Source organism: Lytechinus variegatus, chromosome 11 (genome assembly GCF_018143015.1).
Source record: "Lytechinus variegatus isolate NC3 chromosome 11, Lvar_3.0, whole genome shotgun sequence".
In the NCBI taxonomy this organism is placed as follows: Eukaryota; Metazoa; Echinodermata; class Echinoidea; order Temnopleuroida; family Toxopneustidae; genus Lytechinus; species Lytechinus variegatus.
Genome location: NC_054750.1, coordinates 26,219,122 through 26,245,664, shown reverse-complemented (window position 1 = coordinate 26,245,664; position 26,543 = coordinate 26,219,122). Strand labels below are relative to the sequence as shown.

The 26,543-nt window shown below is 36.1% G+C and overlaps 1 protein-coding gene across 1 annotated transcript in view; it reads left to right on the top strand.

Moving 5' to 3' along the window:
• LOC121424244 (cytosolic carboxypeptidase 6-like) overlaps positions 1–26,304 on the top strand; it is a 34,607-nt gene extending 8,303 nt beyond the window's left edge. The window contains exons 4-6 of the mRNA XM_041619852.1: positions 1,241–1,335; positions 8,330–8,546; positions 25,738–26,304. Coding sequence (XP_041475786.1) covers positions 1,241–1,335; positions 8,330–8,546; positions 25,738–25,779 — 354 coding nt within the window. The 3' untranslated portion in view covers positions 25,780–26,304. The remainder of the gene's footprint in view (positions 1–1,240; positions 1,336–8,329; positions 8,547–25,737) is intronic.
• The last annotated feature ends 239 nt before the right edge of the window (positions 26,305–26,543 follow it).

Sequence of the window (26,543 nt, the reverse complement as noted above, 5' to 3'; positions counted from 1 at the left end):
AAAAATTGACAACTAATTTTTGGCCTCCCATAATTTGAGCACAGAGTTAGACTTGACCATGGTTTAAGTTAAAGTTTACTTCAGTATGTACAGGTCTTTGAGTTTTTAATGAATGATAAATAAACTGAATTGAATAGTTAAAGATTTAAATCTATGCACCTTGACTGTCTTTGTTGTGAATTGCGATGTCTTCATTAAAAAAAAGGACACAATGAAATGTCTAGTAGACTACTTTTAACTGTACTGGGGAATCTTCTACTACTTGAATTAATTTCCTATATTCGTGTAAAAAAAATTGATAAAAAAATCACTGTCTGTCATTTCCAAATTAAAAATATTGTGATATTACAGGATATGTACACTGTACTATTTCAGCTCTGTGGTTATAATTGGAGATAACTTGTGATCAAGCACTTTGAAATCACCAAAAAGTGGCAGTAATGATATTGTATTAAGATTGATTTTCGAATAAGAGGTTCTCAGCTTTAGTTAATCATAAATTTAAGGAATATTGACTACAATGGAATGGAATGGCTTTGGAAAAAATGATTGAAATTATAACTTGTTTATTTCAGTTTACAAGCACCCAAGAGTGTTTTATCTCTGTAAAAATCATCTTGCCTAGAGAATTAATGAATTGATAAATGAATGAATAAATGAATGAATGAGGAAATAAATGAATGATGAATGGATGGATGGATAGATAGATGGATGGTCAGATGAATGGGTTGATGAATGGATGGATGGATGGTTGGATGGATAGATGGATGGATGGATAAATTAATAAATAAATGAAATAATATATACATGTATGAATGAATTAGTGAATTTATGATTATGAATGGATGAATAGATGGATGGGTTAACTTATTAAGTTCAAGATGCATGGATGGTTAAATGAATGAATATATATGAATGAATTAATGAATTTATGATTATGAATGGATGGATGAACCTATTAGGTTACTACACTCTTTTCAGTGTTTTCGACAAATGGCTCCATCTTATCTGTCAGAGTTACTTGTAAAATATAATCCTGTTCGAAATCTTAGATCATTTTTTCTTTTTCCTAATGCACATTGAGACCTTTGTAAGGTGTAATGCATTATACAAAAACTGGTCTATTATTATTATGGAGGGATTAATGAATGAATAATTGATTAATAAATGAATGAATAAATGAGTACTTTTATCTACATTTTATTACTATGATTCGATACCTCATGTTTTTGTTTTTCAGCGTGTGATATTCAACATAGTAAACTTCAGCAAGACCAAGAGTTTGTACAGAGAAGGAATGGCACCAATGGTAAAATCTTCAAGTAGAACAAGATGGTAAGGTCAAATGTCATAAAATGCACCTTACAAAGTGCGTCCGTTATAAGAATACATTTTCATAGACAGAATAATGTGGAATACAGGGGAAATTCGCTGTGAAAAGAATGTACCTTTTGAATCACGATATGAAGGTGCTATGCGTCTTTCACAAAGGACTTGTCCGAATATCTCATTGTTTGTCTATGATGAATATGAAGATCTGTAATGTGAATTCATGCCTGAAAGACAAATCTCTTACTCTAAGGTGTCTTAAATAGTGACTAGAATTAACATATTAACCTTTTGGCAGGGCTCCACACTAAAACCTTTGTTTCTACTGGTCCAACCTGTTCATATCGGACCAATAGTTACCCAGTTTTTCCATTTTCTACTCGTCCGAACCTAATATTTACTGGTCCCCCCCAAATAAAGGAAAACATAAAGAAAATACTTAAGTTTATTTTGCTGTATTTTATTGCTTTTATTGCCCACTCCAAAAAAACATACAAATAAACAGTAAACACACCTACACAACATGAGATCCATTTTCCAATTTTGGAAAGCCATTTTTTCAAGATGCCAGAACCATTTTTGTTATTACAAAAGAGGAGGAAATATAATTTGTATCAGTTTGATATATCTTTTACTGGTCATCATGTCGGACCAGCAAATCTGGCTATTTCTGAAAAGTTTCTAGCCTGACAGCATTTTTTACTGGTCTGGGACCATCGGATCCGTGCGACATGTTGCTTTTGGTTTCCAGCAGTGGGAGGAACTGTATATAGATTATCTCTCACTGTCCAACATTGCAATTCAAATCTGGGGCCCGTCTTACAAAGAGTTTTGATTGATCCGATCAATCACAACTATGGAAAGCCAGCAAAGTCAACATACAAAATGCATGTTTGCTCAAAATGTTTTTCTAGATATGAATGTTTATCCATAAATTCAATGATTTCTTGACAATTTGGTGTGTTCTCCTTTGTTTACAAAGGACATTTTGCAAATTTTCTGAAGAAAAAAATTATGACACTGATGGATTTCCATAGAGTTGCAATTGATTGGATCAATCGTAACTCTTTGTAAGATGGGGCCCTGAACTAAAAACCTTTCCTCTTCTTTGTTTTTTATCTGTGGGAATAATTTGTGACATATTGTGGGAGCTTGCATCTGTGAATATTTCTGATTTTTTTTTTTTGTAAACTGGCATTAGGTCTAGTGAAGATATGCATAATTAGGATTACACCAATACCACTATCATCAACACCAAAACCAAACTTGAAATCACCCAGTGTAAATCCAAATCACCTGAGAAATGATAGTCTATCCCCGTCATCTTCATCATTTATTTTCGTATAAATAAATGAATAATAAAATGATATAGGATTTGTATAGCGCATGTATCCACCTTGCTAGGTGCTCAAGGCGCTCCTGTATTACCCCGGCTAAGCTGGTGTGCTGATTCCGATGCACTCAGCTTTTTGAGGAATTGCATCCTGCCGGTACCCATTTACCCCACCTTGGTCGAGTGCAGCACAGTGTGGATAAATTTCTTGCTGAAGAAAAACATGCCATGGCTAGGATTCAAACCCACAACCCTCTGTTTGAAAGGCGGGAGCGAGAACCACTTGACCACGACGCACACACTCTTTGCATGTACAGTACATGTATACAGTGCGTCCCACAAAAAAGGAAACCTATTTTAAGAGATAAATTTCACAATTATTAAATATGTTTTTACTATACATTTCATACTCATGGCAAGAGTGGAATCTCATCTCTAATTTGAAAACAACATCTTAGCAAATTGTTCATGCATGGCAGATTACAAATAATAAATACTGTGGCATGTCAGAAATGATTTGCTCAGAAACTCGTGTGAATCTGAATCCACTCTCATTTCAAAGACCAGTGAGAGAATCTGAACAAAGAATACAAAAGAAATGCTAATGAGGCAATCGTAGAATAAGCATGGTCGTTGTATCTCAAACCAATCTTGTCCAATTTTTCTGCACAACCTGGTTTTGACATTAAAATTTCAAACTTGTTTTGCCCATGAATGCATGAAGTGTTTCATATATGAGGTATCAACATGAATAATTGAATTATATGATTTTGTAAAATTAGATATTATTCATTTGCCTTTGAAGAAAAAAGACATGGAAATCCTGATTTCCTTATTCTTGGATGCACTGTATAACAATCTGAATACAATCCATTTCCATCTACATGTAAGACCATGGGCATGGTTGGCCAAGTGATGTACCCTAATATCCCTCTCACTTACCTTGAATATTGTTTGTGCCCTTTGAATTTTTTTCCCAATATGTGAAATGAATCTAATGGAAAAGTGGCCTTATCCTGTAAAATATTGAAACTCAAGGCGTAATACATTTTTGAACTTGGGAGAATATTTAACATTTGCTCACAACACACAAAGAAAACTCGAAGATTTACCTCAAAATTTTGGCTAATGTAACTGCAGCCTTCCTCAGTGATGTAACCAGATTTGACCATGTGATATTTTTTTTTCAAAATCTTCATGTTTTCCTTGTCTGTTTTGAGCAAAAGCTCTGTATTTTCTTATCTTCAACCAACACAAATGAACTTTCATGACCATGTTTGAATTCTTTTATGTTTTTCCTTGTCTAGTCCCTGTATTGTTTGTTTCATCCCGGCCTTTTATTTGTTAAACCTTAGATGAACTTTGGTTCGGTCAAAGAATGGTCTTAACATCTTCTTGATTTGAAGGAGACTGTTTTTTTTTTTTTTTGTACAACCTAAAAAGCCCTGACTCTCTACAGATTAAGAGAACGACAATACTCAATTGTGGTAATCATTAGAATGGTTGGTGCCTGAATCGAAGTCCAATTAGGAGATTTGGTACTTGAAAGTTGACTGAATACTTGTAATTGAAATGGAATGAGTGGATGCGAGAGACAAGATGGCTGCCCCCATCTCTTGTATGAAGAGCAAGGGGTCTTCATATTGTCATCTGTTGAGACGAGCATGATTGAAGGTATGAATTCAAGTCTGGGAATAACAGGAAATCAACTTTTCACTTCCAGTTTTAAACCATAAACACATTTTCAAAAGGATGCAATAAAAGGATGTTTCTAACTGTGTGGTCTGTGAACAAAAGTGTTCATTATTTAAAAATGCCCATGCTAAAAATATGTACAGAAAGAAATGATCAAGCAAAGCGGTATTTACGATATTGACTCCGCTTTGCTCTGGAAAGTGTGTTTGTTTAATGTGTTTTACCAGTAACGGGCCTCAGAAAATAATTTTCCTGGGGGGTGTTTCACAAAGATTTAAGTATGACTTAATTCGCACTTAAATGCCGACGCGTACAAGATATGCAATGCGCGATCTTATTGATAGATACGCATTAGTGCGCGTCCTCTTGAGACGATCTGACCAATGCGGTCATGCCTTTCATACTGCACGCAACCCGGCATCTAAGTGCGACTCTAAGTCATACTTAAATCTTTGTGAAACACCCCCCTGGTATCATATTGCAATTTGCTCCACATTTTGTATGACAGCTATACAAAAACTTTCCTCTGTATAGCATTTGTTTTTGTGCATAGGTCTGTACAGAACATAATGGCCTGTTTGATTCTGATAGCAGGTGTAATTGAACCTTCAGTGTATTTTAATCATTATTGTATTCTAATAGCCACACTTAGATCAGGGCTGCGTAAGACAAAGGTTTACGATGGATTGCAAATATAAAAGATTGGTCCCTGGTCAGTATTTTAAACCAAATACGCATGTAACATTGATATTGATTGGTCAGTTCATTTAGCGATTGATCGCTAATCTTTGTGTTACGGAGCCCAGGATTAATTTAAACCTTGCTATAGGAATACAAAATTTTAACCCAGGGTTAAAATGACAAGTTAGACTGTGTTTATTACCACACTCAGACAAGGGTAAAGGTAAATCAAGCTGTCAGAATACAGGGCAGTAAGTTTAAGGCTTATTTACAACCGGAGCCGGCTGCACAGAAACTTTGGTAGCACTAGCAATGCGCTAACAGAGGCCCTGTTATTTCTAGTAATGTCACATCTTGGATCAAAGTTTGACAAACTGAAAGATATGAGTGGGCTTCATCCATTCATTCATCCATCCATCCATCCAACTATCCGTCTATCCATCTATCAGTCCATCCATTGATTGATTGATCGATCGATCCATCCATCCATCGACCCATCCATCCATCATCCAACCATCCATCCATTCTTTCATTAATTAATTGATTCATTCATTCATTCATTAGTTAATTCATTCAACCATCTATTCATTAATTCATTCATTATTTCAGAAATTCATTTATCCACCCATCCAACGATCCATCCATTCCTTCATTCATTACAGCATTCAAATCTACTATTTCCTTTTGTAAGAAGTCCCCTCCCTCTTCCTCTAGCTCCCTCTCTCTCTGCATTAAGTTAACTCAGTTCCATAGCTTGACCATCCTCCCTTCTTCCATCCATCCATCCATCCATCCATCCACCCACCCATCCACCCATTGATTGTTTGATTGATTTGATTCGATTGATTGATTGATTCATTTATCAAGACATTCATTCATTCATCCATCGATCTATTAATTCACTCATTCATCCATCCAATCATTCATTATTTCAGTAATTCATTTATCCACCCATCCAACGATCCATCCATTCCTTCATTCGTATTCTACTATTTCCTTTTGTAAGAACTCCCCCTCCCCCTCTCTCTACATTTAGTTAACTCAGTTCCATAGCTTGACCGTAGGCATTTGAAGGTGTTTATAATTAACCCCATGTTGCCTCTCCATCTTTCATCCCGTCCTAAGACAATTATACATCTTTTATTTCTATTCCTCTATAACCAGTCCCATCTTGGGCTTCCAAGCACCCCTCATATCCAGCCCCTCTCACATACGGTAGGGTAGCACCTCCTGTCCTCCCACTCCAACACTGCAAGTTTGTATTCACATCTACTAAAGATGTATGATGTGCCCCAAGTCTGCGGAGTGCTCCTTGCCTCTGCAGATATGCATGTGTGCATGATCCCAAGCAAGGATGGCACACACCAACCACAAACTTGACATACAGGTGTATGCATTTTACGGACAGATGTTCATTAAAAATCTGAGCCATAATGGGAAAAAATGGTTGATATCATGCATTTCATGTAAAGGCCTCCAAATGCAGTCTCTCTTATCAACCCCAAAACCGTGTGTAAAGTGAATGGGTGTGTAGACATGGGACACTTGCTTTCTCCTATATATTCAGGGTCCTCTCTAATTAAAACTTGTGTTAGAGAGAGGTTTGCTATTAAGAGAACTATAATGGTGAAGCAGGACTCAGCAGCCAATTAAATGTATTTCATCTGAGCAAAAATATAAGTAATATGCTCATTTCTCTGACTTAAGTATGGAATTTAATATCAGATCAGCTCTTGGAATAGGACTGAACTTCAGGGGCCCCATCTTACAAAAATTTGCGATAAATTTAAATCAAACTCATATTGCCATTAATCTACATTTCCTGTCATTTAAAGACACAATCTTAGATCTATCACAATTTCAGTTTGATTTGAATTAATCACATGTTTTTTCAGATGTGGCCCAGTTTGAATGTTTTGTAATTAAAACGAGGTGTTTTTTTTCACAAATTTGAGATACATGGCCTTCTTGATTTTTGACTAATTTCAGTATAGCAATGTTGTTCATACAGATACTTGCAGTGTTGGAGTGCGAGTTTCCTCCGACGGTGCTGGCCGAGAAATGAAGTGGTTTGATAGAGGGCTGGAGGCAAATCACTTCAATGCCATTATCAATCAATGGCCTCTCTAACAGACAAAGGCCTCTCATTGAGCTCCGGCTCCCTCTTTCCTCACCAAGATTTCACATTTATTAGGAATTAATGAATTTTTTGTTATTGGAGGCCAGAAATACACGGCAGGGTGGGACATGCCCGATGAGAAGGCTCCATTAGTAAGTAACAATCTAAGTATGATTGGCGTTGACTTATTAGCTCTGATTGATCGCAGGGCCTGTCGCGATCGCACTCATCTCAGCATTTTTGATGAAATTATCGTCAATAACTCTCAAAATATTTCAGTTGATTTCTTGTTTGTTTACTTGCTCTATCAGAATGTTTCTTGAGAGCAGGCAAGCATGTTTAATAGCACTAGATTTCAAGCCCCTTTGAAGTACTTTGAATTTCATAGAACTAATTATTGCACATAGTCTTGATATTTCTTTGATTGCAATGAAATCTCCGTGTACGTGGTTGTATGCTTGAAAGTATACTTGATAAAGTTTATTTTCAAGCATGTGAACTTGACATGTGCTTCCATTGCAATGAAAATTAGATCTTTGTGTACACATTTGTATGCTTCAAATTTATACTTTATAAAGTTGTGAAGTAGTATAAGGGCAAACATTTCTTTGTGGCCACCAAAACTGTTTCCTATTTGAAAAAAAAATGTTTAAACCAGGATTTGACGGGAGAAAAATGCAAAGTTACCATGGTACAAAAAAAATGCAAACAGCCTTGATCCTTTCACAAAATATGAATGAACAGCTTTGAAAGTATTTTAGCCTCTCTTCTTTGTAAATGTCACCAATGCATTTTTTTATCAATTCTAATTGTTGTCCATTTTACTATACCATGCATATGTACAGGTATATTAAGGAAATTCCTAAATTGGGACAGACAAAGAAAAGCCTGTTTTTTTTTTGGGGGGGGTGGGTGGGGTTACCATATAAGAAAAAGAACAATACGAGAACTAAACACAGGGCCCGTATTAACACAAAACATAGCAATTATCATAGAACATATTCTACGATTGATTCCATTGACTACTATGTACAATCAATCGTGAAAATCAAGTGAACGATCAATCGCTAACCTTTGTGTTACTGGACCCAGATGGGTGTTCTAGACTGGATGTACATCTATTTTCAGTACAATATATGTTATAATATTTATTGTTTGTATCCTTTTTACAGGCAGAGGATACCTTCCAAGAATGTCTACTATTACCGATGCCCAGACCACAGGAAGAACTATGTCATGTCCTTTGCTTTCTGCTTTGACAAGGAGAGTGATCTCTATCAGTTCTCCTACTGCTACCCGTACTCCTACACCAGACTACAGACCTACCTATCGGCCATTGAGAAGAGGAGGTTGGACTTTGTCAAGAGAGAGCTACTCTGCCTCAGTGTGGTAAGAACACGTCCTTCTTTTCGTACATTTGGGTGAATGGCATTTTTAAGTTAGGTTTTGAATCATTTAAAGTGTTTTGAATGATTTGGAACATAAAAAATACAAAACAAGAATGTTTTGTATATGAATAAAATGTTGAGATGAGAAGGTTGTCTTGTTGAGAGCAAAATATTTTGCCTTAAATCTATTTAACAAGAAATTTTTAAATACCCAAAACAAAACCAAAAATAAACACTGTTTTGGATGGAAAAGACATGTTGAGAAAAGAAGGTTCAACTTCATGAAGAGAGCTGTTTCATTGTGGTAAAAATATGTCCTCCTTTTCCTTCAATTGGTGTAAACGCAATTTTAAGTTAGGTTTTGAATTATTTTGGTAAATGGTTAATGGTGGTGATTTTTTTTTACCTGCTTGTTAAAAAAGTTTGAATGCTTGAAAGCAAGTAACCAGAGGACCGACAGCTTAAGGTCCTCTCCGAGGAATCCGATATTGAGGATTAATGCGTTACCTAAGGGCACTAGTGCACCAAGTGGGAATCGAACCCGGGTCACCCGAATCCGAACACCCCCGCTCTAATGACTGAGCTATCGCGCCTCCATTTAAAGTGTTTTAAATGATTAAAATACAAAATAAGAATGTTTTGTAGAATAAATAAGATGTTGAGGTTAGAAGGTTGGTCTTGTCAAGAGAGAAGTACTTATCCTCCGTGTGGAAAGAACATTTATCTGTTCCTTCATGTGATGTTAATGGTATTTTAAAACACATTTTTAATCAATATAATATGTTTTAACCAAAACATTGTCTTGAAAAATAAAGAAATTTTGAGAAGAGAAAGTTTGTCTTTGTCAAGAGAGAACTACTTTTGATTTGTTTTGCAATAACAGTCTTAATTTTTATTGCTTGGGGGTAAATAACATTTTGTGTTGAGTTTGTAATGGCACGGACCTTATTACAGATGGACATTGATCAATACTCTACTACAAATTGATCAGTTCCCCGACAGCGTTGCTTCGGACCATTTTTTTTTTTACGTGATGACCCACCGCTGCATGTCTGTGAACAAATCACAAAGAAAACCTTTGTATGTGGAAAATGTTTGTCAGTAATTTCAATATTTGCCAGTAATTTCAATATTTGAAAAAAGATGAACTTAACTAAAAACAATGGGCACAGCTTCTGAACCTAAGCACAAATTTTCTAGCATAGAAGCTTTATACTGCAACTGTTAACTATGCCATTCCTTTTACGTTTGTGTCCTTCACAATTTGTTTATGTGCCCCATGAAAACTGCTCTTTAGAGATGTCAAATATTGTTATCTGGACTGTGTTGAAAAAGAAAAGTACACACTGAGTACTGACCTATTCTAGAGATGAGGATTCAAATTCAAATAAATATTGACAAGCATGCTTTGAAAATCTTAATCCTGGTTTATCAGGGCAATCCAGGAATCGTACAAAGCATCTTGTAGGATTAACACGTCATACAGAAGGTCTTTTAAGATCAAAACTAGAGTCTAGAGAATGGTGAAAATAGAATAAAAGCATATCTAATTTAGCATGAGGTGTATATGTATACATGTAGGACAAATTTCTTGTTCAAAGAATGCAGTGTACCCGTTAAGTCTTAACCCCGGGCATGTGGAAAGCAAGAAGACCAAGGAGCCGTTAATAGCACCCGGTCCTCGAGTCATAAACAAATGGATGCTGCACGCTCCATTGAAACAAAGAGATTTAATTGAGAATGATGAATTAGATTGGAAGGGTAGCGAAGCAGGGAATTACACACTATTCCTGATTTGCTTAGCTTCATCTTCGATGAAGGGTAACTGACAAATGAGGCCGTAGGCTCTTTCGATCTCTCGTCAGATATATGGGCAAACTTTCTGCATGATGGAAGAGTGGCGGATGAAAGCTTGAATCTTCTTGTTTGAAAATATATAATGGAAGTTGGGAGCAACAGGACATTGACATCCTGCAGTGTTTGTGAAGTAGTTCAAGGGTTAAATAAATGTAAGATGGGACCTTTTTTTTAGTGAGGCATCAGTTACATAATGAATTTACTCAAGCTGGGTGTGGCTGTAGAAAATACAGAAAGATCTTAAATTCTGCAGATGTCAACGGGTCATCAGCAGATTGCTGTGCTGATCCTCCACTCGGGGAAAGTTGTCTGAATATGTAGCCTAAAGTCTCCGCCAACAGTAAGGTGTATTTGTGCTAGTCTTCTGTGAAGACCCGCTTGTTGAGAAAAGTTTAAATTTGGGTCTTTTCCTGCAGACTATGTATTTGTGTTGTTGATTTTGAAGTTGGCTCTAATTTGCTGCTGAACCAAGTTCCTAAACTAATACAGAGGGGTGTTTCACAAACTATATGTCATAGTTAAGTTTCCTACATGTAAGGCCAATCCTAACAACATGTGGAGATTTTGAATACAGCGTTGTGGCTGGTGTTGGTGTATATCTACGTCAACACCAGCTTCCGACTCTGTACTTGAAATTACACAGCACTGTATGAGCAGATCTGTGACGGCAAACTACACCAAGAGTCATAATCATATGCATTTTTGTCTCACCTGCGAAGCAAAGTGAGACTATAGGCGCCGCTTTTCCGACGGCGGCGGCGGCGTCAACATCAAATCTTAACCTGAGGTTAAGTTTTTGAAATGATGTCATAACTTAGAAAGTATATGGACCTAGGTCATAAAACTTGGCCATAAGGTTAATCAAGTATTACTGAACATCCTATTAGAGTTTCATGTCACATGACCAAGGTCAAAGGTCATTTAGGGTCAATGAACTTAGACCATGTTGGAGGAATCAACATCGAAATCTTAACCTGAGGTTAAGTTTTTGAAATGTCATCATAACTTAGAAAATATATGGACCTAGTTCATGAAACTTGGACATAAGGTTAATCAAGTATCACTGAACATCCTGCATGAGTTTCACGTCACATGACCAAGGTCAAAGGTCATTTAGGGTCAATGAACTTTGGCCGAATTGGGGATATCTGTTGAATTCCCATCATAACTTTGAAAGTTTATGGATCTGATTAATGAAACTTGGACATAATAGTAATCAAGCATCACTGAACATTTTGTGCAAGTTTCAGGTCTCATGATTAAGGTCAAAGGTCATTTAGGGTCAATGAACTTTGGCCGAATCGGGGGTATCTGTTGAATTACCATCATAACTTTGAAAGTTTATTGGTCTAGTTCATTGAACTTGGACATTAGAGTAATCAAGTATCACTGAACATCCTGTGCTCATTTCAGGTCACATGACCAAGGTCAAAGGTCAATGAACTTTGGCCGAATTGGGTGTATCTGTTGAATTACCATCATAACTTTGAATGTTTATGGATCTGATTCATGAAACTTGTACATAAGAGTAATCAAGTATCACTGAACATCCTGTGCGAGTTTCAGGTCACATGATCAAGGTCAAAGGTCATGTAAGGTAAATGAACTTTGGCCTTGTTGGGGTTTTTTGTTGAATAACCATCATATCTCTGTAAGTTTATTGGTCTAGTTCATAAAAAGTGGTCTAGTTCATTAAACTTGGACATAAGAGTAACCATGTATCACTGAACATCTTGTGCGAGTTAGAGTAGTATTCATAGTCAGCACTGCTGCTATATTGAACCGTGTGATGCAGGTGAGACGGCCAGAGGCATTCCACTTGTTATTCATTATAGCGATGTCACATACTCGCGTTGGTCAAAATTTGTATCTGCCACTGTACCAAGAACGCTTTAAATCCGCATTCAGCGGATGTAAACGATTACATAGCATCGTTTAACAAACATATTTAGCATAAATACATCCTCACTTTTCATGTTATTAGCATTATTTCAGGGTTGGATGAAGTTTTATTGATAATTTACGGCTTTAAGGACATCGTTCTGAGCAGTCAACGTCTTTGCCTATCTGCCATTTTGATATCATGCTGTACATCTTTGAACGTAGAGGGCAGCAACACACGACTGTGTGCTGCCTTCTACATTGCTACTTCGCTAAAATTGAGCTTGCGCTTGTGAATTTTTTTGATATACGATCGAATGGAATCAAGTGCAGTCACAATGTTTGGATTGTCATGATTATAGTGAAATGAGATGTTTTGTGGCTAGTAAATATTCATTTTTTGTTGAGATTTTGGAGTAATTTCTGTTGCTGTTCTGCATTTTGAGGAAAAATACTTTTTCTGTGATTTTCCGTTTTAAATGCCACTTTGAACGGTCGCTTCCTCGAATTCCCTGAAGTCGCGAAAAATCACTGTTACATGTATGTCCCTACATGTACATAAAAGCGGGTATTATCAACGAGAGAAAAGTTATCAATATCGCTTATTGGCAAAAAACAAGTGATCATCGACAAGACTAGCGATAAAGAGGTTATCGATAACAGCCCTATAGTGTAGGCTACAGTGTATGAACCTTTCTTTTATACCTATGTACAGTACATGGACAACAGATGGTCAAAGAAAAACACAAAACATTAAGGAAAGCCAATGAAAGGCATTTCCTAATGAAACATCTTAACTATTTTGTGTTATTGTTAGTGTATGATGTTGAATGTTCTACTTCCAGGATCAAAGTTGCACTCTGTCAACAAACTAATGGGTCTTCTGAGTACGTTGAAAAGGGTCCCGTTTCATAGATACCTTTTTTCAACAAAACTACAATTACTATAACAGGTTTACTATCAGCCATTCAAATCGAATGAATTCATTAGCTTAAAACTGTTGTTAAAAATTTATTATGAGTTTGTGAAACAGGCCCCTGGTCCATTTTTATTCTTTTTTTAAATCACTGAATTTTCTCAATTACATTTAAGGAATACTATTATTGATTAGTTTTTCCTAATTATTGTTCAGTCTTGAAAAAATAAAAATCAAGCTATTGTGTCTATTTGATTAAAGGCGCTGATCATGATTGATAGCTTCAGTCCCGGCACATATACATGGGAAGTAACTTCTTTTGAGAATGGTTTATGAATGAATTTTGTTTTCACTAACACTTTTATAGACTTGGAGAAAAAAAATGAAAGGACATTGAAGTAGCCTTTTTATCAAAAAGGTAGAGCATGTACAATGTATGATGTAAAGTAATGACAATTAAGCAATATCCTGTTGGAGGATAAATAATAACCCCCCAAAAAATCTGCTGATTGACATGTAGTCCATTTCCCTGATTTAGATTAATGAACAAACAATATTTTTTTTGAGATTGAAAAGTGTACCACATCCAGGCTGTACGAATAGTACATCAGTGATACAAAGGCTCAAAGTAGGACAAGGCTTTTGGGGGTGCAAGGCTGTCCAAAAAACAAAGGAATCACTCCAATAATGGCTAAAAGCACATTACTGTTTTAATGAACTTTTGGTTTATTCTACCATCATACAGGGAAGAAGAACAAAATTGCCATCACTCGTAGACAATAGACAAGCAAATTGGAATGATGCCCCTCAGATTGGGAACTAATTTAGAATTAATTGATACTGACAAAGCTTGATGCACTTCATGAGATTATGAAATAATGAACAATCTTTCCAAAGGTTAATTTGATTAAGAGATCAGCCAGGGGCTAGCATAAACATTTATCATTGTTTAAATGTGAAATTTATGACATTTTAATGTGCAGGAAGTTGATTTTTGATGAAAGGGTATTGCATGATGATATGGATAAGATTAAGAGAGAAAAACATGACATCATTCCTTTGTCTTTGTTGAAATGCTGAGGTTGTATTCTGTTTACATTGTGAAATATTATTAGTTTCTTGTTTCTTTGTTTACTTCATTTTTCATGCAGATAATTTACCGATCATTACATTATGTGTTTTCCATTCAAAGAAGATAGTAGAAAATAAACATATTATCAAGTCTAAATGGACAAAAGGGTAACTAAATTATTGAAATGCCAAAATGCCCTTTCAAAAAATCTTTGCCAACTTATAATGTTGGGTGTCTAAGTCAATCTGTTACTGAAAGACATGAAAATGAATGAAAAAGTGAGAGAGAGAGAGAGACGCAAAAGAAAAACAAACAAAACCCAGTAATTTAATTTTATATTTTAAGGGGAAATGAATCAACGTTTTTAATTTGTAGGTTTTAATACTGGGTAGATGTTGATGGTATCTTTCTCAATGTTGCTTTTGAAAATGCTTAAATCTATGAATAAAAAAAATATACATGCAATAAAAGAATGAAAATAATTCCACTCCCCGATAATATGTTAGTATCCAAGGGGATCAGTGATAAAACAGGTAGGTTTTGAGACATTTTGAATATTTTTTTGTAGGTACAATAAAATCACTTCCATGCAATACAACTGGATTTAGATAAGACTTTCAGTATTTGGTGGGTTTATTCTCCCAGTATATACACTAACTGGGTCTTTGAATGAGAGGTTGAACCATAAGATGTGTGCCAATATCGTGAGTAGGTTAAACATCAGGTGATGTCTGTAAATGTCAGAGGTGTTGGTTTACCAAGGTGAATCGTGAGGACATGTCTGGTGCCTTTCCAGAACTTCTGCCAAACTTGCAAAAACAAAACTCTCAAGTTGCCTTTTAAATATTCAAAGTCACTCTCGAGTGGCAATAGAGGTTGGGAAATATTTCAAGTCCATATACCTTGCGCTTCAGAAAAACTAGTCTTGAGAACGCGGTCCCCTCTAGCCCTCCCGACGACGACGTCTACAACCTCTTTCCTAAGCCGTTGCCTTGATGATGAGGGTGTAGCCTAAAACCAATCAGGGGTTATTGAAAACACTACCAGAAGCACTCTAGGAGGACCATCCCGGCAGAGAAACTCAGGGGTTGATTGGGAAAACGCTTCGGGGTACAGACGCAAGTCAGAACTCCGAAAGCATTATAGAAACACACTAACAGCTTATCCCGACGGATTGACACGCACACCCTGCCTTCACAAGTACCCCTTAAAGTTATGAGCCTCCATCACTGATTCTCTTTCTCCGTCTTCCTCTCTTTGTTTTTGTTCCCTTGTTGGCATTTGCTACCAACATCTTTTTCCTTTTGAAATACCTGGTGCATTTATTTGTTTGTACCTTCACCGCCCGTATACCAACTTGAGTATTCATCCCGGGGCTTGATTTCTGTTCTAAATGCATTGAGTTCCCTGTCTTTTTTTGTACTCCTCATAGGGCTAGATCCTCTAAAGCACTGCACTACATACAAGCACTTGATTTAGGTTTAAAATAACCATCATCCATAATTCATCTCGGGTGCATTTGCATCGGGGGGTTGTGCTGGCACTCGAGCTTCCACAAAGCGCACCCCATCGAGTGCTCCTGCCACAGGGCACACGCATGTAATGGTAGGGGAGTGCTGCTTGCTTGCCCGACGTAAATTCTCCCCTCCCCGTGAATTCAGCCGGACCCCCACAAATGGATTTGCCAACAAACAGAAATCGAACTCCAGGACTTTTTAACATTCCCAAACATGAAGTATGTCATCCTGGTATTTCTGTTTTTCTTCCTTCGTCTTCCGAATTTTGTCGTGTAGTTTGGAAGAGAGATTGCGTCTTGGCCCCGGGCGATGTCGTGTTTGATGGACTTAAAATGACCTGGCTTTTATTTCATCCTGGGGCATACTGTTTTTAGTAACATTTGGATTTTTGCCCTTTGCTTCTTCTTTTCTAAAAGAATTTCCCCAAGATTTGTTCCCTGGGCATTTCAATTGATCTGTTTTCAGCCTTACTCGCCGATATTTGTAAGAGTCGATTAGATATTCATGCAGCTGCATATTTTCTTTTCTTAGATATGGATTTACAGGGGTAAATCACTGGTTAATGTATGTGTGCTGCATATAAGCGTAATTTTTTTGATTTAGTGAAACATTTCTGAAGGCTTAACAGTTTTGGAAAATTATGTTCTGTATTATAAAGTGTTATTGAAGTTATTACTTTGATTGATCACAAAACAAAGAAAAAAAAATCCATTTACTAGAATCACATTCCAAAAAAACTTGTATGTATTGATTGACTTGTTTGTCCAGTTAATTGTGCATTACATCGTTGGCGTTCATCTGAACTTTTTGTATCAGTCAATTTTGGTAAAAGAAAAAAAAAATCAATTTTGAGATTTTTGCTTTTTGGCTATCCAATATCTAGTAAAACACTAGTAAGATAAAGAAGGGGAGAGGGAGGGAAAGAGAGAAGAGACGGGAAGAGAGCGAGAGATACAGAAAGGGGATGGTGTATATGTCATTCAGAGAGAGGTTTGAACATTTGGCATGGATTGTAATTGCCATTATAAGTAATAATAATAATAATATAGGGTATTTATATTGCGCACATATCCACCCTGTTAGGTGCTCAAGGCGCTCCTATATTACCCGGCTAAGCTAGGCGTTCATAGCGCACACAGCTTTTTAAGGAATTACTTCCTACCGGTACCCATTTACCTCACCTGGGTTGAGTGCAGCACATTGTGGATCAATTTCTTGCTGAAGGAAATTACGCCATGGCTGGGATTCGAACCCACGACCCTCTGTTTCAGAGTCCGAAGACTAATCCACTGGGCCACAACGCTCCACTATATATCTTTAGTAGATGTTAACATATTCATAGAAATAGTAATAGATGTATGGTTCCATGTTCCCACATAGTAGTTTGCATGTTACCTGCAAATCGATTTTTAGTTACTCTCTTCCTTTTCTTCCTTCTCCACCTTTTCTTTTGCTTCTCGTTCTTCATATTCTTCATCGCCTTCTGCTCTTCCTTCTTCCCATTCCTCTGCGTCCTCCTCCTTCATTATATGCTTCTTCTTTTCTTCTTCTTTTCTTCATCTTTTCTTCTTCTTCTTTTCTTCTTCATCTTTTCTTCTTCATCTTTTCTTCTTCTTTTTCTTTTACTTCTACTTATTCTTCTTCTTTTTCTTCTTCTTCTTTTCTTCTTCTTCTTGGGCATGGTGACTCAGAGGTAGAGTGCGCACCTCATGACTTGAACGGGAGGTCGCAGGTTCGATCTTTGACCAAGTCATACCAAAGACTTATAAAAAAGGGACCTTCTTCTCCTCTTCTTCTTCTTGTCCCTCCCCTTCCCCACTCTCCTCCCTTTTCTTGCTCTTGAATCAGTTATTAGACAACTACATGTACTTGACAACTTTTATTCTTCCTTTTATTGTTTTTGTCATTCTTCGTCTTCTTCATTTCTGCCTCCTCTTCCTCCTCCTTTTTACTCCTTATAGGAACTTATCTTTGTTAATATGATATCAGCAGTATTAAAGATTCACAATTTGATTGATTCTCCACATCAAGTTTATTTTCGTTAAATCGTATTGTTATGTTTTCCTCTTTAATTCTTTATTTCATTTCAATTCAATTCTGGGTTTATCTACATGTAGCGAGCATAATAGTTTAATCTTTATCGCACTTATAATTTCTATATTAATTTGTTAATTTATCTCCATACCATTCTTTATTCAACAATGTATTATATACTACAGCTTGTGAAGGAAGGAAGGATACTGGCAAAAGAATTATTGGTCATTGACTCTGCAGTAGAGAAGATGTAATGAATAGTATATAAATGCACCAGCTTACAACTGCTTGGATGCAATGGTGTTTAGAAGAGGCGCCACCTAAGATGGCTGGGCCAAATGAAATAATGACTATCTTGACCTAAACTTCACTTATTAATTGCCCATCTAGAAAAGAGTATTAGCTTCAATGACCCACTGCTGATGCTGTTTAACTGTCCGACTCCAGCTCTTTAGCCAGAATCCTTAAAGGAAACCAAAACCCAAGAAGAGAATCAATCTTATTGGAAAGAGTAAAGTGAGAGAAACAGTTTAATTTTTATCAAAATCGATTATGAAATAAGCAAGTTATGGACGTTTAAAAAGTCTTGTTTTACTTTCTATGGGCATCCTCGAATTGGCAAACGTGCTTCAAAATGGCTGATTTTGTGGACAACACTCCATTTCTTTTGTACACAAATTTTCAGAATTTCCCCTTTATTTTAAATATTTCACATTATCTCCTTCTGACCTTGATATATGTGGTGTGAATTATATTTTCCCATGACATACGTTGTGATCAGAAGGAGGCAAGATGCTATTTGAAAGATAATGAGGAAAATCTGAAAATTTGTGTACAAAAGAAATGGAGAATTGTCCAAAAAAGTCAGCCATTTTGAAGCACGTTTGCCAATTTGAGGATCCCCATAGAAAGTACAACAAGAGTTTTCAAACTTACATAACTCCTTTAATTCAGGGCACATGGTTTCTTGCTAGAGCTTCAAACATTCTTCTCCTTCATTTATCATTCTCTCTTGGGGATAAGAAGTCTCAACTTTATTTCCTTTTCATTGAAAGTAGCGATCAATAGTTTTTTAAATCTTTTAGTGAAGTTAATTTCCATCACTTCAATAAAAACACAATCGTTACACATTGAAAAAAGTAGCAAAGTTAAAAATGCAAGCAAACAAAGAATTAGCAGGTGGACGTGTACCTTTTATTTCAAAGATTTCTATATTCACTTTATATCATTGGAAGTATTAGTATTTTTTTTTCTTTTTGCATTTGTTCATTTTCTTGTCTTCCCATCATGCATTGTAAAGTCGTGCATGCTTCATTATCATGTACGCGCACCCTAAGCCCTGCTTCTTGATATTGAATGAAATTTTAGAGATTTTTGCTCAGATTTTCCTGAAAGATTTGGATTGTACCACAGTGCCATACAAAGAAATACAGTACTGGGTTACCGCTTGCACCGATAATCTCTTCCAACTTGTCAGCATGGTCCTGTGAGTGTTTACGACTGCAAACTCAGTTGAATATAAGAAAGACGTGCCTTAAGCGGAGGATGGTTTGAGCATTTTTCGCTGCGATACTTTCCCCCTTGCCATGTTTAACCAAAATGTTGGTATGGGTTTTAAGAGGGTTTCTGTGATCTAATCTCGGAGAGAACTGATCAATTAACGAATTTATCCATTTCCTCTTCCCTGAAATCGGCAGCAGTAGCCACGCGAGGTGGAGTCCCATTGTCTAGCGGGGGGACTCGCTTTTTAAACTCTCCCTTTGTCTCGGGGCTCATCACAATTTAACGATGCAAGGTGGGAGCGCGTGCCGAGGTGTGAGCGAGATGCCTCTTTGATTTATTACACGCAGCCTTCTGCAGGGGTTCAAAGCGGCCTCAGCGATAAATTAGGGCTGATGAGAGGGGCGGGGCAGCCGTGTCGTCATGGCGATGACATGAAATTTTAAATGGCTGCCTGTCTCGTTGGTGTAGACAGATAGTCCATGTCAGCTCCTGGTTGATGTTAGCACCCCTCTTCCTTTATAATTCACATCTTAGTGTTGATATGTCAGCCAAAATAGCATACATGTGGAGTCAGAGAATAGACAAAAGCTTTTTGTTAAAAAAAAGGGAAAATAACTTCAAAACACTCACACCGATGGGCTTCACTATTATTGTATATGTACATGTACATGGAGGGTACATTTGTGTATTTTTACCAATAAGTGTGTCATATTTATTTCTGTTTGCACTTGTCAATGTTTATGACTTGAGCTAGATTAATCGATAAAGATAGATACCAATTGGAGCAGTTTTGGAAATCTAAGTAAATGTTTTTTTTGTATGTTTAAAGATATACATTCTGACACAAGTAAATTTGTAGGAATACATGTATGCCTCTAATTCTTTTATCCTTTTCCACATACAATATCAAAAGGTGTATAATACAACACTTTTGTGTTTACTTTGTTTGTTCCACATTGTTTGAGATAATTGAGGGAAAGGAGGGTAAGAGGAAGAAATGAAGAAAGATAAAGGATTAGATAAATGATGATAATAATAAGCTATAATAATGATAATAACAATGATAAAAACATAGAGACACTTAATACAGGGGTTTCTACATTTAAGTTCAATGCTTTCTGTATAGTCATAACTTAACTCTGTATAATGATGATAATAATATGGACCATTTATATAATGCAGTTACCCTACTGCGCTTAAAACTTGGTATCATATCCCAGCTGTAGCCGAGCTACCATATAGGTGCTCAAGCAGTCAAGGAATATCTTCCTATTGGGTACTCATTCACCTCACCTGGGTTGAGTGCAGCTTAATGTAGGTAAATTTCTTGCTGAAGGAAAACACGCCATGGTTGGGAATCGAACTCACGTCCCTCAGAAAGATGAGAGCCTTAACCACTAGACAAAATAATAAAATGAAACATTCTTAATAAAAACCATACTCTGAATTGTAAAGTAAGATAGGCATCCTGGAAAAAGAGAAGAATGCGAAATAGTAATTAAATTTCAGGAGTGCCACTAAACAAAAAGTACCATAGCGCGAACAATTATAATATTAATAATAAACAGTTTTTGTATTGCTCATATCACATAATTACCTATGCAAAGCATTTTAGCAGATTAAAAAATCATTATACAGAGCACTGTAGGTAATAATGATAATATTGACTGGCTTTTCTTTCGTGGGAAACATCAATTATATTGCCCTTAACCATATTGCCCTCGTCTAAAGACTCGGGCAAATACCGTATGATTCTGTTGTGGGCAACATATTTTATGTTCCCCTAAAGGCCAGTCAATATATGGTTATGATTATAACATCTATGTGCTTCCAAAGGTCTCGGATACTATTACCCCGGCTTTTGCTTGGCGGACATAATTATTTACAGTACACCCCCATTTCAAAGAATAAATTCCTACTTGGTACCCATATATCTCACCTGGGTCGAGTGCAGCACAAAGTGGATGAATTTCTTGCTGAAGGAAACAACGCCATAGCTGGGATTTGAACCCACTGCCCCCTATTTCAAAGTCCCGAGACTTATCCACTGGGCCACAACACTCAACTATATACTATATTATCATTCAGTCCTTTAAAGAAAAATAGAATAATGGATTACTGAAAAGATAATTTTTAGGGTAGTTTTTAAGGTGAGAATGCAGGAAGTCTCTTTTATTGAAATAGGGATGAAGAATGAAAAGTTGGTGACGGAGTGGAGAAGGAGTAGGAGGAAGAAAAGCAGGGAAAATTAGAATGTATTGCAACAAATAGAGGCCTATTTCATGTTTGTATGGCCACCAGTAAATATCATAGGGTTAATGTTGATTCATGAACATTACCATTGGAACACAGAAAGCAAGATAATTAAATAATGGAAATCATGTCTGTATTGTCTGTGCGTTTGATTATTATACCCGCAAAACCAATGTTTTATTGTAGAATAGCTGTGTTGTATGGAAGTCATTGTTCTTGTGTAACAATAGCATTTTGATGGGATGATGAGCTCGGCAATCTCTCTCATGAACAAAGTGCAAATAGAAGCCCCAAAGCAACTGAAATCATGACTTAATGAGATGAATTGGATGGACCTTAATGAGATAAAAAATAATATTATCATTAAGAGTACACGTACACTTTGATCTGTCTCATATTGGCAATGTGAACATGTGAAAAGTACATTTTCCGCATTTATGTGAAATATGATAATTATAAGGATTGATTTAAAAAATAATATATTAAATAGTGATTCATGTGAAATTAAAGGTCAAGTCCACCCCAGCAAAATGTTGATTTTGAATAAAAAGAGAAAAATCAAATTACCATAATGCTGAAAATTTCATCAATAATTGGATGTAAGATAAGAAAGTTATGGCATTTTAAAGTTTCGCTTATTTTTCACAAAACGGTGATATGCACGACTCAGTGACATGCAAATGAGTCAGTCGATGATGTCCATCACTCACTATTTCTTTTGTTTTTTATTGTTTGAATCATACAATATTTTATTTTTTACAGATATGACCATAGGGGCTGACTTGACTGAATCATATGCTAGTAGTATTAACCATTGCCAATATCACATGTTCAGGGAGGAGTTGATAACTGTTTCACTGGACAATGAGGAGAAAATTTGAATATTTCATGTAATAAAATACAAAAGAAATAGTGAGTGGATAACATCATCAGTCTCCTCATCTGCATACCAACCAGGATGTGCATATAACTGTTTTGTGAAATTAAGCGAAAGTTTAAAATGTCATAACTTTCTTATTTTACATCTGATTTTGATGAAATTTTCAGTGTTATGCTCGTTGGATTTTTCGCTTTTTATTTTAATCAAATCAACTTCTGGTTGGGGTGGACTTGTCCTTTAAATGAAATGAAGCAATTACATTATTATGACCAGGAGAACTAGTTGAAATAATAATAATGGATAATGAGAATTAATAATAATTTGATGATATAATGGGAAGGGGGATCATTTGAAATATGAAGATAGCAAATTATATGTTTTGGAAAAAATTGAGTACAATAATAGAAAAGATAAAGAAAATAAGGCATTTCATCTATGACCTTTAAAATATACAACTAAAGGCACTTTATTCTTCTGTTCAGTTTGTATATTTTCATTCCTCTATCTTTTATTTCTTATTATATAATGAAGGTTTTTGATAATTGATAGGATTATTTATTTTTATGATACTATTTCAAGCTTTTAATGGAAGTGGTTGGAATAGTATCTTCATTACTGTAACTGTTGATATTGTTGTTTTTATTACATTTGTATTGTTAGTATATTCTTATTGCTGTTATTAATTTTCATTATTTTTATGATCATTATCTTTATTAACACTATTATTGTCATTATAATTAGTATTTTATTATTAATTCTTATCTATTTCCTTTGTCTGTGTTGTTAAGAGACCTTTAAAGATCGCCAAAGGTCGACCAATTCAACGCAAGGCTTTTCATAGCCTGAAAATATGTTTTTCAATAAATTGATAAACCTCCAGTCATCGTGGTAAAGGAGTATATTCTATTCTGCTCTGGTACTTTCTGGCTGAGACAGAAAGCGAGGTGCCATGCGAGGGTTGGTGATCCGTCTCCATGACAGTTTTCACCTGTATGAAATGAATGTAGCCATTGTCATGACATCCTGAACCCCTTATAGCAAGCAATCTTGTTCTGAACACCCATACCGACCCCTGTGTACGCCTTTAAATCGACAGGTGCCATATACCCCACTCATGTTTGCTTTTGTCTCGCACAGATTATCTCGCACAGAATACAAAAAGTACATTGACTCTCTCTCATCATCCTCTCACCTCATCTCCCTATCCTTGTTATTTCTGCATCTTATTAAATGAAGAGAGAGCGAGAGAGAGGTGTGTTATTTTCTCGGATCGCATCACCAGCAAGTAATAGAATAGGAGGATGAAACAGAGCTTTGATTATATATATGGAGTACATTGTAAGCCTATGTTTTCTTTCTGTTCATTATCTAGTGAATGCAGGAATATAAATTCTCTGATAAACAGTCTCCATCTTTCTATTTCGCTTTCTCTGTCTGTCTCTCTTTCTCTCTCGATATCTTTCCTTGTGTGTCTCTAATCCTCTTTTGTCTATCCGCCTCTCCCTGCCATTCTCTTTTATCTCCATTATTCCTTCAGACTCTTTCACTACTCCTTTTCTGCCCTTCCTTATTACATCTTATTTTGTATATCAATATAACCTTTTCCACTTACTCTTCTTTTTGAAATAGCATTCTTTTTCTGTTCATCAGCCATTATTATTATTATTATTTATTTTTTTTGGGGGGGGGCTGACCTCACGTCATAGCTCTTGTGTTCAATCTTTTATCAAGCCGTTGTTTTATCCCCCTGTTATATTTCTATTAATATCCTATTCATTCCAATTTTATTATAATTTGCCCATTTTGATTACTTCTTTTATCTTTCTCTCTTTGACTTTCTTTCTCTTGTTCCCCTATTGCCTCCCTCTCCCTCCTACTATCAATGATTTTAGCTGATATTGCTCATATTGGTATAATTTTTTTCTTCTCTCTATGTCTCGCCGTCTCTCCTTTCTCCTCCATCTCTCTCTCCCCTCCCTTTCTCTCGCATGCCACCCCAGATTCCATCCTATATTGCTCATATTGATATGATACAGTGTGATTTTATCTCTCCTGGGATGTTGTCAAATGAACATGATTCCTCTCCATTTAAATAACTGGAACACATGACACCTATCATCATGGTACAAAAAGTTTGTCTGACTAATCCCATGTATGACGTGGTGTGACTCCAATGTTCTACTTACTTTATCATAGCTCTGCACTGCTAGTATTATAAAAATATTATATTTTTATCCGTGATTTGTACCTCCTCCATAATGAAATGTCCCAAATGTCCCAATTATTTGAATATTGCCAGCTTATTTTTCAACTATAATCAAGAAATTGTCTGTCAATCAGTTTTACCGTATATGTATTTTCTGTTTGAATAAGGTAAATAAGAAAAATGTGTAAGGTAAATTTCTTCTGTAAAGGAATTAAAGATCTAGAGAAGTGTTGAAAAAATGTATTACTGCATAGAATTTTTACCCTATGAATTGATTTTGTTGATTTCATTCTGTTTTAATTGATTAGTTTTTGAGGAAAAAAAAACAAAGCCCCCCCTCCATCCCCCACAAATGGGTGCACAATAGATTGCTGGTGAAGAATAACAATAAAAGCTGAATCCTTTAAAGGTATTGTTTAACTTTGTGAGCAGCCGATTTAAAAAATTCTCATAGCAAAATGAAACATGTGTACAAGTGCATGTATTAGAACTAATAAACCCTGAAAACAACCATTATTGAGAATGGAAAACTAAAACTACAAGGTAAACCCGATTTTGTAAATAGGTGTCTTATAGACGCCTAAATACTACACATAAGTGTATGGGATGAAATTAAGATGGTGTTTCCGGTCACTATATATATTTCAATTTTTGAAGCACTAAATATGTATTTTCGAACGCAATTTTTTCTTGGCTTCATGTTTGTAACATAACACAGACACAGGTGACAAGTGTGACCTTCTAGCTCAGATTTTTTAAAAGTCAAACCAATGTTAACCAATCACTTTAATCATGCCAGGAAATGTACAATACTTTTTCCCTACTAATCTTGAGATGAACTCTTGGAGTGAAATAATATTATGCTTTATGCATTTCTACCAGATAAACACAGTAAGGTACACACCATGAAAATGATGAAGTACTTTCTTATAAAATATGATTTTATTGTTCTATTACCAAATTTGTCAAACATCGAATGCAAAGTTCAACTTTTGAATCATCTTTAGAACTATTTCTTTCCTTATATTTTGTAAGCATATACATATTTTTTTCATTGTATATAATGAACCCAGATATGCCTGGAAATCGAGCAAGCATTTTGCCGTTCATGCTAACCTGATTCATGTTATTCAATCATCTTATGAAATCAGGCATCGAGATGAAAAAAAACTCCCTCCATTCATTGAAGTCAGCCATACTCTGGTTCCGGTTTTCCAAAACCGTATTTAGCTAAACAAGCAGGAAGGGGGGAACAGTGGGAGATAATGAATTAAGTGCCCGACTTCGCGCAAGCACGACGACGACGACGTGAGAGAAGGCATGCCGAGGATTCGCTGCACCGTGGGAGCAAGCCACCAAGCCGTATGGACGTGTAGGCAACCGTGACGGCCCCCCTCTTGTGCTTGTCCGGTCGAGCTTGAGAGAGAAACTGCCCACGGTCGGTCGCGTGCCGTTATCTCTGCACCGTGGAGAGAGAAAGAGAAGGGAGACAAAGCAGGACTAAAAAAGCTGTCAGATGAGAAGTATGATGAATGTAGTATTACTGGTCTTTCTGATATGACAGATGTGACATGTCTGTCACCTCAGAATATTAACTCTTTGACTCCTGGAGCTAAACTATGATACATCTCTCCTATCTCGATCCATTCATTGCCCTGTTAAGGACTTCTGTAAAAAAAATGATATTTTCTGTGTTCTCCACTGCTTTATTTTCTGCATAGATTTTATGACATGTATAAACCTACCTCATTATCTTTGGTGATGAAAAAGTGGAAATAAAATCAATTTATTATTTCTTGTCACTTTTTTTAAGTGCTGTATTATATTGAAAAAAATATATAGAAACAGAATCAACAGGTGCTTTTATTTGTTAATTTTA